Source organism: Scyliorhinus torazame, chromosome 16 (assembly GCF_047496885.1).
Source record: "Scyliorhinus torazame isolate Kashiwa2021f chromosome 16, sScyTor2.1, whole genome shotgun sequence".
Taxonomy (NCBI): domain Eukaryota; kingdom Metazoa; phylum Chordata; class Chondrichthyes; order Carcharhiniformes; family Scyliorhinidae; genus Scyliorhinus; species Scyliorhinus torazame.
The window spans coordinates 138,723,508-138,738,202 of NC_092722.1; the positions used below are offsets into that span (position 1 = coordinate 138,723,508).

Sequence of the window (14,695 nt, forward strand, 5' to 3'; positions counted from 1 at the left end):
CTACGAGAAACATAATTTAAAGCCAAAATCAAAGTCAAAATAATGAGCTGAGGACACAATTGGAAAATAAAACTATAGAAATCACAGGAATTAAAAGTAACACCTCTTGAAACCAAAGCATTTTTGAATATCACAAGGGAACTTTGAACATTCCAAAGGACACAATGTAATCAGATCTATGTTGTATTAGAATGTTTAGATCAAAGATACTTTTTACAATCAAAGAAAATAAGTTACTTTACAATCAAGTCATAAAAACATAATAACTGTTAGAAGAATATAAACCCAGAGATCAGACCAGAATCAGAACTCAGAGACAGAGAGGCAGAGAAGCAGAGAAAGAACAAGCAGCTCAGAGTCAGATTACAGTCAGCTTGGTCATGGGAAAGATAGGACATAGCAGCCGAGCTAAAATAGCTAATACATCTAAGTAAGACTAGAATTTAAAGAGTAGGCAGAGTCAGCTCAGAGTCAGCTCAGAGATAGCCAGCAGAGCCAGCTCTCATAGCTCGGTACATGGGAGAGATAGGACTCAATAACCGAGCTAACCAGCGAATACATCTAAAGAAGACCAGACTTTAAAGAAGATTGATTGTCAAATTGGGCCTGAAGATCCCTTCAACCAATCAGAAGGATCCAGAAGCAAGATCTTTTTTCTTTCTGTAAAGAAAGTAATTGCAGCTTTTAAAAGAAAAAATATAATAATAAAATAACTTAATTTAACCTGAAATAGTGGTTATTCCAAAGTCTACTTTACTTACTTAGCAATGCGGGACCCAGGATCGATGCTACTAAGTGGTAAGTAGATGAAATCGTCGGTGAAGGTATGGATTATACCAGGGGATAACGTGAAAATATAGTTTGACCTGAATAGCACCCACTGAAGCCTGCATCGGAGTCAGGGAGTGAGAATCCCTGTTCACCATTTAGAATGTCGGCACTTTTTGGTATAGGGGACTTCTAAGAATAGTGGTGAGTTTTCAACAACAGACCCCAGAATCAGTTCTTAACTTGCAGCTGATTCCAAATGAAGAAACTGAGCTGCTGCACCTCAGCTGTGACAGCAGATTATAAACACGGCACAAGTCAAAGAGGCTGGCAGTATTCTGGAGTAGTGTCTCTGAGGAGTATCCGGAGCTGAGCAACACAAGCATTTTGTTGCTTTTGCCCTTCACAACGACCTACATGTGCGAGGTTGGATTTTCCATCCTCGCATAGATGAAGACGGCACAAAGGAACCTGCTGAATCCTGTACCCGATATGCACACAGCCCTCTCCTCCTGTGAACCTGATTGGAGTGAGATTGTGAGGACCACGCAGGCTCACCACTCGCACTAAAGGTAAGAGAAAATGGTGGGCCGTGAACGTTGGCCGGCGTGGGCTGTGAAGGTTGGCCGGCGTGGGTCCCAAAGGTTGGCCGGCTGGTAGAAATGGGAACATGGAAAAAAAGTTTGCAAAACACTGTCCTTGCCCCCGAATAAAGCTATTACTCTCTCTTACCCTGATCATTCCTCGTGGTACAGCCCTCACCTCCACTCCCTTAAGCCCCAGGGATATGGAAGAGAAGTGGTTTTGAAATCCACTGCCAAATCTGACTTGATCACTTACAACATGATCAGTTTCTAGTCTCGTCTGCTAAAACTGCAAAAACAATTCACTGCCCAGGATCATCCTGGGAAGTAAATATTACCCTTGGTTTATTTTCTCTCACAAACAGTTTTTGCAATCCCCTTTCCCCACTGTCCTCCACCCTCACCTCTAGTCTCATGAATCTCTTTGTCACTAAGATTGGAACAATTTGATCAGCCACCCCTTTTGTCTTCTTCCCTTCCTAGCCCAGCTGGCTGAACTTCCTTCAATGCTGCGCTATTTCTGAAGTTGTACCTTTTTCTAGTTTCGCTCCTAACTCCCCTCATGCCTTCTCAGGACCACCTATTCACTTGATCCTGTTCTCATTAAACTGCTGGTCACTTGACTTCCTGTCCTGCCCTCTATGTTGGCCAATATTTGTAAATGATTCTCAATCTTCAGGTGTTGCCCTCTCTCCTTTAAATCTGCCGTTTCCAAAAGTGAGGTGACGTGTACAAGAGCATGACACAGATTGGGTACAAATGGAGGAGGCATCCTGTTAAGGAACAACCTCCTGGACCCTGGTTACAACAGCACTCCCATCCCCCTCAACAAGATACACAACGAGCCCAGTGATAGCGGCCACGCTGAGAACGTGGACCCAGTTGAGACAGCACTTCGGGATAACCAAAATGTCCCCCATGGCCCCAATCTGCGGCAATCACAGATTCTCCCCAACCATGCCAGATACCACCTTCAAAGGTTGGAGGCGGGTCAGGGGCACACTGACGGTCGGGGACTTCTATGTAGGGAGCAGACGAACTGACGAGGAAGTGGAAACTAGCAAAAGGACGGGAATTGAGACACCTCCAAATAAAACACTTCCTCCGCAAAGAGACAGTAGGGTACCTCAGGAGCCTAGTAAACATACTACTAGAGGACCTGATAGGCACAAGCAGCGAGAAGGGGGGGCTATGTGGGAAAATATACGGACAGCTACTGGACAGAGCTCGAACACCACTGGACGAGACCAAACAAAAATGGGAGGACGAACTGGGGACCGAGGTAGGATGGGGATTCTGGAGCAAAGCACTGAGCAGGGTGAACTCCACCTCCTCCTGTGCAAGGCTAAGCCTAATGCAGCTCAATGTGGTGCAGAGAGCACACCTGATCAGAACCCGAATGAGCAGGTTCTTCCCGGAGGTGGAGGACAAATGTGAGCGGTGCCAGAGGGGCCTGGCCAACCACACCCACATGTTTTGGGCTTGCCCCAAGCTTGCTGGGTTCTGGACAGCCTTCTCCGAGGCAATGTCCAAGATTGTGGGGGTGAGGGTGAAGCCAAGCCCAATAGTGGCAATCCTCGGGGTATCGGAGCAGCCAGAGTTACACATGGGGAAGGGGGCCAACGCCCTTGCTTTCGCTTCCCCAATCGCACGCCGGAGAATCCTGCTCGGCTGGCGATCGGCAGCACCACCCACAGCTGCAGACTGGCTCGCTGACTTCTTGGAATTTCTCCACCTGGACAAGATTAAGTATGCCATCCGAGGGTCAGAGGAAGACTTCCTGGATACTTCGGGGCAGTTCGTTGGCCTGTTCCAAAACCTGTTCGAGGCCAGCAACGAGGAGTAAGCCAGGAAAATAAAATGAGGAACCAAAGGACTGCGCAACCCGGGAAGGGGGGGGGGGGGGAACCATAAGAGAAGAGGAAGGGTACTGAAGCCAATGGGGGGGGGCAGGGGGGGGGGGGAGTGGGGGGGGGGGGGGGGGGGAGAATCATAGACCGATCCAGGTGGCAACAAAATGTACATAGAATTATAGAATTAGTTAAATGAAGGACAAAACAAACCTCTCTGTAAAATAAAGTAAATTAGCGCAGGCAATAAAAATGCAATGTTTTTACACAACTGTTTATAAATATGAGAAAAGCCAATAAAAAGATTTTCCAAAAAAAATCTGCCCTTTCCCCAAAATACAACCTTAAACCCACTGCCCTTGCAAACTACTATCCTATCCTTTTTCCTGTAATGTGCATGAATGTGTTGTTGCATCCCAAATGTTCCCATCTTTCCCGCAACTCCATGCTTGAAACCCCCTCTGCTGTCACGTTTCCACCCATGACATAGTCCCGAAACAGCTCTTTAAAAAGTCAAGAATAACATCCAATGTGACCAAGACATAGGAAGGTAAACTTTCCTTCTTCAACCTCTCAACTTGTCGGCAGCCTGAAGAACCCATTCAAAATGTAATCCCAGCAACCACAAATCCAATACCTTGTTCAACAGTAAATGCCCACCTTACCTTCTCTGTGTTACTGACTTATTTTGGGTCTATTTGAGCACAATGCAAAAATAAAAGTCACCACAAAAGAAACATTTTAAACCAAATTCACATATGAAATCATGTCATATTGCATAAAAACTCAATTTGTGCATTACCTTAGTGCCTGTTTTCCTAGTCTAAAGTCTGTCCTGGTGTTTCAATGCAGTTCTGCCTGACTGGTTACAGCATAACTGGTGAAAGGCTGCTGACTTTCAGTAGGATAGATTGAAGGTGACCTTGGAGGATGCCCTTGAGCAACTCTTGACCTAGAATAACCGGCCGCAGACTACATTTTGGCATGGGTGTCAGCAGTCTGGATGTATAACAGGCAACAGGGAGGGGAGTGGCGGGACAGCACGTTGGCGCAGTGGGTTAGCATTGCTGCCTCACGGCGCCGAGGTCCCAGGTTCGATCCCGGCACTGGGTCACTGCTCGTGTGGAATTTGCACATTCTCCCGTGTTTTCGTGGGTTTTGCCCCCAGGGTAGGTGGATTGGCCACGCTAAATTGCCCCTAAAAATAATTGGGTACTCTAAAAAAAAAATTTTTTAAAGGAAGGGGAGCGGCAGTGAAGGGAGGATGAATGCTGTCATTCTGCTGGGGACAGCAGGTCCAACAGAACCACTGCCACTTTTCCGGGATGGTGTCTTAACTGACCTCGTAATCTTTTGGGTGAAAGACTACTGGAGTGCTTCCATAGAACCCCAACAGTGCTGAATGTACTCCTCCTCCCCGCTCCCACCCACCCTATCCTCGTGACGCCACTTTATCCTCGCAATTAAGGGACAATTTAGCATGGTCAATCCACCTAACCTCCACATCTTTAGACTGTGGGAGGAAACTGGAGCACCTGGAGGAACCCCACGCATACATGGGGAGAATTTGCAAACTCCACACATGTTGCGTGAGCCTGCAAGTCCCTTTGCACACTGCATCCTACAGCCATGATTTCAACGCTCTGAACTTGCACTGCAGCACTCAGGCCGCAATAGGTGGCTCCTGCCTGTGTTGCAATGGAAGCACCGACATTGGTCATCAAACATTGCACATGATTTGTGTTTGCAAGTGTGTAAACAGAGTTGGCCACCACTTCCATGCTGAGAAGGATATATTCCAATTTCTATATAAAGCCCTGTATCAAGGTGGTGCCAGACTACTCTAAATTCCTGGACAATGTCAGGCGGTTTTGTGGCAGGCCAGCCATTATACCAAGCATTTTGATGTGCTTACCCATCAGTGTTCATCCGATGGATACCCTATTGGAAGTGCGTATCTGATGGGCTGCACCTGTGCCACTGGGGGCGAAACCCTGCCTCAAGTCTCACCATGTACAGATCCCACATCTTTGTCATCAGATATGCACAGAGTCATATCTGAGCTCGTGTCGAGTGACAGTGTGACTTCCTGTTGTTCCCCCACTGCCTGGCCAGGTTGCACTTCTTGGATACCTTAAAGGACAGAAGGGTAAGGCTGTGGGGAGGGATGTAGGACAGGTAAATGCTTGCATCACATGTAGACTCTAAAATCAGAAGAGAGTGTGGGATAATGGAATAATGAAAAGGGTTCCAAACCATTCCAGTTAAAATGTACAAAACACTCAAGCATATTAATCTCTGGAGTAAATTTGATAATTCCATGTCAGGGCAATATATTATAAAATTGACAAGACTTTACTGTCACAGTTAATTTGTGATTCTGATCAATTTGTTGATGGGAGATAAAGGATTAACACACAAATCGCTTACTTTGAATAGAACCTCTATTTTCTCAATAATACGTTTCCCTCCTACAATTACAACTGGTCCTCTCTGAGAACACTGAGTATATTTGAGCTACAAACTCTTTTTCTGAAAGTAGTAACATGGTGGCAAAATAACTTGTTGCTCCGACACCCTTTGCTCTGGTAGTGATAGGTGAAAAAACTATGTTGTGTGCTCTGAATCTCATCTGCACCACCAAGAGTTGTAGAGCTGAGCCCAGAATAGATTCCCACTGTATGATAATCCATGGACCATTCATTCTGGATCAGCATAGCGTATCTCATTGTGTCTGGTTTCAAGAGCTCAAGCCTTGCATAATATCGACTGCTGTCTCATTTGACCGGAACTGGTGAGGAAGTGAAGAGATAAAAACAGTTGAGGAAAACACAGCAAAAAAAGAAGGGCTGGGTAAATACATCTTCAAAAACAATTGACTGCAAATACATGGGTGGGTACAAGAATAAAAATCTGAAGCACTCACAGTGTCCAATAGCCGTAAGTGTTAACATCTTTGACTTGCAAACCAAGCAATGTGTTGGCAAGTTGGTGAGAAGTTCTGTTTATTTCACTGTCAACTGAAATCTTACATTTGTTGATATTACAAGAAACGTTATATAGAATTACTGGCCCTGTCAAAATGATGTCAGGCAGTGAAAATGCATTGCTTTCTAAATGTTATAAAAGCCTTGTGTGATCTTATAACAAGATTTGCAATCAAATGAAAACCAACTGTTGTAAGAAATTCAGCAATGCGTCCAAACCAGAATATTAATAGTCGCTAATGGTGGCATGCCAAAGAGAACTTAAGTAACACCTTGAATTGCAAGCAGAGTTCTTTGGCTTTCAAGACATGCCACAATCTGCACAGAGCAGCCCTTCAGAAAAGGCTACGTTTTCTGTTCCATAGTTTCAGAACTTCACCTGTTTTGAGCAGCCAATCTGCAGCCAAATTCTCTGAAAATTCATCTCCTCATTGGCCTACAATAAAGATACTCTTGCTTTGAATAACAGCTGCTTCCTTGTAAGAGCAGTGGTCGCAATAATTTTTCACCCAAGAGTGGCCACCCACCAGTAGACCTGCAGTCTAAATGGGGATTTCTTATGAACATGTAATTAAACTAGCGGGAAATAATGCAAGGTCCGTTATGTGTGATTTGGCTGAGTGCAAAGTAACTTTGACATCAAGACAGTAAAATGTGCCCCGAAATATGTTATCGAACGTCGTTCCTTGTTCATTAATCTACTAATGTTCATTTTCAATGCACCTTTAGCAAAACTGGCCTTCCCACCTAGACTCAATCCATTATCAGCTTTTTGACTAAAATCAATAAAGTAACAGCATTTTTAACAGACTAATGCTTTTGGGTGAGTATGATTGCAGAAGAAACCAAGTCAGATTCTTGTCTATAAGTGAGGTTGAACCAGTGTACACGAGGAAAGGAAATTAACTAAAACAAAGGGAAATGCTACAAAATGGAAAGGCGAGTGTGTTCAGGATGCTGTTGCAAAAACGGTACTCATCTTTCAGGTTCGTAATCTTTTCACAACATAACCTAAGCAATATCCTTGATTAGTTCTTTCCAAACACTACTGTTCCAAATGGATTGAATGGCCTCCTTCTGTGCCTATGGCCACGGCTCCAAATACAGCAGAAGAGTCCCTGTATGAAGCCCCCAGGAAAATATGCTGTGTTTTTAATTATCTTGGATGTTACTGAAATTGTTAAAAAAAGAAAAGAAAATGCCACGTTATCACCATTTTAATGAGATCCTTTAACAACTATGACCGTGGAACAATGTTGCACATCAACTCTTGAATATTTTAAAAGTAAACATAAAATTCACTCTTGTAAAATGGTTCTTTTCCTGATTTCGTTTTATTATTCCTTTCCATTTAAAGTTGTTTTTTTCCTAACACACCTAACCATCAAGGACCAAATTGCAGCAAAGGGAATGGACTGCCGACCACTTTCCAGGACTCTGGCTCCATTGATTAGACTTTAAATGTACCAATGAGCATCCTTTTCATGTTTCTAAATCTGGGTCCCTGCAAATTCCGCTACTTCCTGTCCTTGGATAAATGGGCTGTCCCTCCTGGGAGGGAGAATATGCTCTCTATATTTTCAATGGGCAGAAATTCTACTTGCGGATTTCTTAAGATTCTGAGGCAACCTTCTAGATTTCTTTGAATCTTAGACCCCGGCTGTGCAAAAAAAATCTATTCCATTGAATTAGTCACTGGTACGCATTTGATAGCAATCAGAGGTCGTCAATCATTGACTTTCGTTCCCCTTTTCTAGGGAGATGTCCTCTGATTATTTGAGCAATTCTATAGGGGGATAAACTAATTAGTGCTGAATTGAGGTGGGGTCAAAACTGCCCAAATTAATTTCACTGAAACCACCAGAGAAAGCTGATTTTTGTTTTCCTGTCCACTTGGAATCAAAATTGGATTCCAGAACTAAGAAAATCACATTTTAATTTATCCAGTGACCCAATCTGCACATCTTTCAGGTTTGTAAACTTTCCTCAACATAACCTTAGTGAACAGTTCAGGAATTCAATGACAATTCAATTTCATTTATATTTTAATTTTTTGCCCTTCTCTCTGAGAGTACAAGTTTATCCTGTCATTTGGACAGTACATAATGCTGAGTTAACAAAACTTATTTTATATTTCTATATCCAACTGTGAGATTCTGCCAATTTTCTTCCTTTGCAGACCTGCCAGGGAGAGAGAAGGGAGGCAGTCTGGTTCCATGAACGCCACCAATGCCACTTTTGAAATTGAAATGATTAAAGTTTGGGAGGTCAGATGGTGACAGTGTCTATGTTCCCCTTGCGGCTTGTGTCACTCCAATATGGCACCATATCTGAGAGGAGTGCCTAATAACTAAACTAAGCTTTCCATGGAGATGAGCAAATTTGAGTAGACAGAGGGGTCCTGCGACTCAAATTCGTGGTTTCTTGGTTGAATGTCAAGAGTATCTCTGCCAGAACCTACACAGGTTGTAATCTTAGGCTGGACATAAGATTCAAACCACACAGTGGAAGTGAGGAATTATTACCTTTTTATACTTTCTGTACTTGATGCTTATTTTTAATTGGTGTTAGTGGAAGGAAGTTACATAGACACCAGTATTTGTTAGTGAAATTAACTGGACATTCACAGCAACACCGTTTCCATAAAGAGCCCTCTCTGCTCCCGTTTTTACCTGGAACCTTCATCTGTGGTGTGAATAGGAACCAATGAGCTACGTGATTAGCAACTACCTTTCACTGTAGATTGCAAGGATTGCCCACCCTGATCGTCTGTTCACTCCAAGAGGCACGCACCATGTGTTCAGATCATTTTATTTAGTTGAAGGTAGAATAACACAAGAAACAAATTATACAAATACAAAATACTGGAAAAATTGAACCAATCCATAAGATGTTAAGAGGACGAAGATGTTAGCACAAATTGAGTGCATTGGCAGCCTGCTTTATACATCACCTGAGTATCATTTCTACCTACTTCAATTATATAAAGAACCTAATGCATGATTCAAGTGTGGGAGATGACACCTCTTGTTTGTCATTATCCAATATAGCGGGTGTTGCACTTGCAGCCAGAAATGTGCAGTCACTTCCAGCCTGCCATACTGCGGCTTTGGTTGTCCAAATAAAGCCTGGTAAATGGGCACAGTGGGGAGAATTTCCAGGACATGACTGTAGTTAGCAGTCAACCAATTCCAGCAAATAGAAATGACCACCTGTTCAAAGACCTGGATAAGGTTGGCTTTACAGTAGGAAAACCCTCCCTTCTGCACTACACCATGTGATTTGACCCAGCTTCCCTTAAGCATCTGAAATACTGACAGGGAGTTACGTTTATTTCAAATACATATTCTGAGTCAAAATATTCTCTTTGTTGAAGGCTATAATTAAATGATTAAACCGAAGGGATGTACTCTGAAGGAGCGATTCAAAGAAAGTATGGGAAATTAACAGCAGGGAAAGTGTGAATATAGACTATTCAGTAATTCTTCTCTTTCGTGAACAATCTTAACGCAACAAATGACAGATGGGATGTCAAGTGGGACCAAGCAACAGAGAAATATGACTCATCACACCAGGTACCATTTTGCCTCCACTGAAGTGATAACATCAATTCATTTAAATCAATAAGACAATTAAGCTCATTTTCATGTCATAAATAAGACAACAGATGGGTGGCAGAGGGTTGGGATATTTTTGCCGCCAGTGACTCACTGTTATAAAACTTGCTTGATGTGTCGATGATGTGATGTATGAGTGTTGAAATACCATCCTCTGTGAATATCTGTGGTGCATTGAAAACAGTAAAAACATTCAACATAGAACAAGAACAGAAAAAGCCTGTATATTCCAATGCTGGAAATTCATTACTCCAATGCCACATTGACACTGCAGAACATCTCAATGGCAAAGCCACATTTTTAGCATTTGCTCCAATGACCTAGATTAAAATGGATTTTCTTCTCTACTTCAACATCCCAAAGCACACACATTCTGCTTTAAGTAATAGATTGTTCATTTCATTCATGGGATAATGTTCGATAATTCAATTCTGGCTGTGCCAGCGCAGATGATACAAATGGGATAGCTTTAGTTGATTTATATTCATGCGTTAAAAATTAAATTAAACCTCAATGCCTCGATTTTAAAATTGTCATTCTTATTTTCAAATCCTACCATAGTCTCACCTTTCCTGCCTCTGTAATCTCTTTCAGCCCTACAAACCTATGAGATATCTACACTCCTCTAATTCTGGCCTCTTGAACATCAGCAGATTTATTCTCACCCACTGGTGCTGTCAAAAATACAGGTCAAAAGGCAGCTCCTAACTCCCTAAACCTCTTTGCCTCACTAGTTCACTTTCCCCCTTTAAGACACTATTTAAGAATCTACCATCTTGACCATGCTTTTGGTCATCTGTTCAAATATCTCCTCGTGTTACTCATTATCATATTTTGTTTGATGATGGGCGGATTTTAAAGCCCTCCTCTGAGGTGAATTTGGAGGAAGGGCGACACTGAATTGGGCGGAGGATGCCGGGTGGGGATCCTGCACCAATACCCTGATTAAGTTGGGGGAAGGAAGGCTTGTGGGCAGCCTTCTTCCTCCCTGCCAATTGAGGCCTTTAAGTTGGCAGTTCCGTGCCACTTTTGTCCAGCCGTGGGCGGGGACTCTCCAAACAGGGAGCCCAAAAACCACTCTTTCAAAAGAACTCAGTGCCTGATTGAGGGATTTAGCATTGGGAAGGGAGGTCCTGCTAGTGCAACAATCTCCTGCCCTTGCTACCAATCCCCCCCTCTTCCTGCAACGGCCACCCGGTGACTCTCATCCTGCCCTCACTCACCTGCGGTGGGGTCCCTCATCCTGGGCCTCTGGTGGGTACTTTGGTGGTGGCAGCACTGCTCCCACTGCTGCTGCCTGCAATGGACAGCTGAAGACTTGTGATTGGCCAGCAGCTCTCAAGGCGTGGGACATCCACGTCGGGTTATTGCCGAGGGAAGGTTTGCTGCTGCCCATTTAACTGCCTGTGTAGCACTTAACATGCTGGGCCTTTCCAAAAGGAGGCCTAGCAGATCTCTCACCGCCTATCTAGCTAATGAGTGTGGTATTATAGGTATTACGGTACCTGATAAGCTAAAGCACTATTGGTGGAAACTGTATGCTTTCTATTGGTTAGAATGTATGATAGCTCCGCCCTGCTAGGCAGGGTATAAGAACCCGTGCCACCCCAGCAGCCTTCATTCTGTACCTGAGCTGCTGGGGGAAACATCTAGCTTATTTTTTTTTAAATAAAATATTTTATTGAAAATTTTTGGTCAACCAACACAGTACATTGTGCATCCTTTACACAATATTATAACAACACAAATAACAATGACCTATTTTATAAACAGAAAATGAATAAATAATAAATAACAAAAATGAAAACTAACCCTAATTGGCAACTGCCTTATCAAAAGTAACACTCTCCAAAAATATAATTTAACAGTCCAATATATAATTATCTGTAGCAACGACCTATACATATTATACAGTATATAGTAACAACCCTGAGAGTCCTTCTGGTTCCTCCTCCCCCCCTCCCCCCACCCTTCCCCCCACCCCCACCCCCCGATCCTGGGCTGCTGCTGCTGCCTTCTTTTTTCCATTCCATCTATCTTTCTGCGAGGTATTCGACGAACGGTTGCCACCGCCTGGTGAACCCTTGAGCCGACCCCCTTAGAACGAACTTAATCCGCTCTAGCTTTATAAACCCTGCCATGTCATTTATCCAGGTTTCCACCCCCGGGGGCTTGGCTTCTTTCCACATTAGCAATATCCTGCGCCGGGCTACTAGGGACGCAAAGGCCAAAACATCGGCCTCTCTCGCCTCCTGCACTCCCGGCTCCTGTGCAACCCCAAATATAGCCAACCCCCAGCTTGGTTCGACCCGGACCCCCACTACTTTTGAAAGCACCTTTGTCACCCCCATCCAAAACCCCTGTAGTGCCGGGCATGACCAAAACATATGGGTATGATTCGCTGGGCTTCTCGAGCACCTCGCACACCTATCCTCCACCCCAAAAAATTTGCTGAGCCGTGCTCCAGTCATATGCGCCCTGTGTAATACCTTAAACTGAATCAGGCTTAGCCTGGCACACGAGGACGACGAGTTTACCCTGCTTAGGGCATCTGCCCACAGCCCCTCCTCGATCTCCTCCCCCAGCTCTTCTTCCCATTTCCCTTTTAGTTCATCTACCATAGTCTCCCCTTCGTCCCTCATTTCCCTATATATATCTGACACCTTACCATCCCCCACCCATGTCTTTGAGATCACTCTGTCCTGCACCTCTTGTGTCGGGAGCTGCGGGAATTCCCTCACCTGTTGCCTCGCAAAAGCCCTCAGTTGCATATACCTGAATGCATTCCCTTGGGGCAACCCATATTTCTCGGTCAGCGCTCCCAGACTCGCGAACTTCCCATCCACAAACAGATCTTTCAGTTGCGTTATTCCTGCTCTTTGCCACATTCCATATCCCCCATCCATTCCCCCCGGGGCAAACCTATGGTTGTTTCTTATCGGGGACCCCCCCCAAGGCTCCAGTCTTTCCCCTATGCCGTCTCCACTGTCCCCAAATCTTCAGTGTAGCCACCACCACCGGGCTTGTGGTGTAGTTCCTCGGTGAGAACGGCAATGGGGCTGTCACCATAGCCTGTAGGCTAGTCCCCCCTACAGGACGCCCTCTCTAATCTCTTCCACGCCGCTCCCTCCTCCTCGCCCATCCACTTACTCACCATTGAAATATTAGCGGCCCAATAATACTCACTTAGGCTCGGTAGTGCCAGCCCCCCCCCTATCCCTGCTACGCTGAAAGAATCCCTTCCTCACTCTCGGGGTCTTCCCGGCCCACACAAAACCCATGATGCTCTTTTCAATCCTTTTAAAAAAAGCCTTCGTGATCACCACCGGGAGGCACTGAAACATAAAGAGGAATCTCGGGAGGACCACCATCTTAACCGCCTGCACCCTCCCTGCCAGTGACAGGGATACCATATCCCATCTCTTGAAATCCTCCTCCATTTGTTCCACCAACCGCGTTAAATTTAACCTATGCAATGTGCCCCAATTCTTGGCTATCTGGATCCCGAGGTAACGAAAGTCCCTTGTTACCTTCCTCAACTGTAGATCCTCTATTTCTCTACTCTGCTCCCCTGGATGCACCACAAACAACTCACTTTTCCCCATGTTCAATTTATACCCAGAAAAATCCCCAAACTCCCCAAGTATCCGCATTATTTCTGGCATCCCCTCCGCCGGGTCTGCCACATATAGTAACAAATCGTCCGCATACAAAGATACCCGGTGTTCTTCTCCTCCTCTAAGTACTCCCCTCCACTTCTTGGGACCCCTCAATGCTATCGCCAGGGGCTCAATCGCCAGTGCAAACAATAATGGGGACAGAGGGCATCCCTGCCTTGTCCCTCTATGGAGCCGAAAATATGCAGATCCCCGTCCATTCGTGACCACGCTCGCCATCGGGGCCCTATACAACAGCTGCACCCATCTAACATACCCCTCTCCAAAACCAAATCTCCTCAACACCTCCCACAAATAATCCCACTCCACTCTATCAAATGCTTTCTCGGCATCCATCACCACTACTATCTCCGTTTCCCCCTCTGGTGGGGGCATCATAATTACCCCTAACAGCATCCGTATATTCGTGTTCAGCTGTCTCCCCTTCACAAACCCAGTTTGGTCCTCGTGGACCACCCCCGGGACACATTCCTCTATTCTCATTGCCATTACCTTGGCCAGAATCTTGGCATCTACATTTAGGAGGGAAATAGGTCTATAGGACCCGCATTGTAGCGGTTCCTTTTCCTTCTTTAAGAGAAGCGATATCGTTGCTTCAGACATAGTCGGGGGCAGTTGTCCCCTTTCCTTTGCCTCATTAAAGGTCCTCGTCAATACCGGGGCGAGCAAGTCCACATATTTTCTATAGAATTCGACTGGGAATCCATCCGGTCCCGGGGCCTTTCCCGCCTGCATGCTCCTAATTCCTTTCACCACTTCTTCTACCTCGATCTGTGCTCCCAGTCCCACCCTTTCCTGCTCTTCCACCTTGGGAAATTCCAGCCGATCCAAAAAGCCCATCATTCTCTCCCTCCCATCCGGGGGTTGAGCTTCATATCATTTTTTATAAAATGTCTTGAACACTCCATTCACTCTCTCCGCTCCCCGCTCCATCTTTCCTTCCTCATCCCTCACTCCCCCTATTTCCCTCGCTGCTCCCCTTTTCCTCAATTGGTGTGCCAGCAACCTGCTCGCCTTCTCCCCATATTCGTACTGTACACCCTGTGCCTTCCTCCATTGTGCCTCTGCAGTGCCCGTAGTCAGCAAGTCAAATTCTACATGTAGCCTTTGCCTTTCCCTGCACAGTCCCTCCTCCGGTGCTTCCGCATATTGTCTGTCCACCCTCAAAAGTTCTTGCAGCAACCGCTCCCGTTCCTTACTCTCCTGCTTCCC

At 45.1% G+C, this 14,695-nt stretch overlaps 1 protein-coding gene across 2 annotated transcripts in view; it reads right to left on the reverse strand.

Moving 5' to 3' along the window:
- Positions 1 to 14,695, reverse strand: part of inpp5a (inositol polyphosphate-5-phosphatase A) — a 752,293-nt gene that overhangs the window by 703,098 nt on the left and 34,500 nt on the right. For both annotated transcript variants that reach the window (XM_072479145.1, XM_072479144.1), the window contains exon 2: positions 9,901 to 9,970. In XM_072479145.1, coding sequence (XP_072335246.1) covers positions 9,901 to 9,957 — 57 coding nt within the window. In that variant the 5' untranslated portion in view covers positions 9,958 to 9,970. The remainder of the gene's footprint in view (positions 1 to 9,900; positions 9,971 to 14,695) is intronic.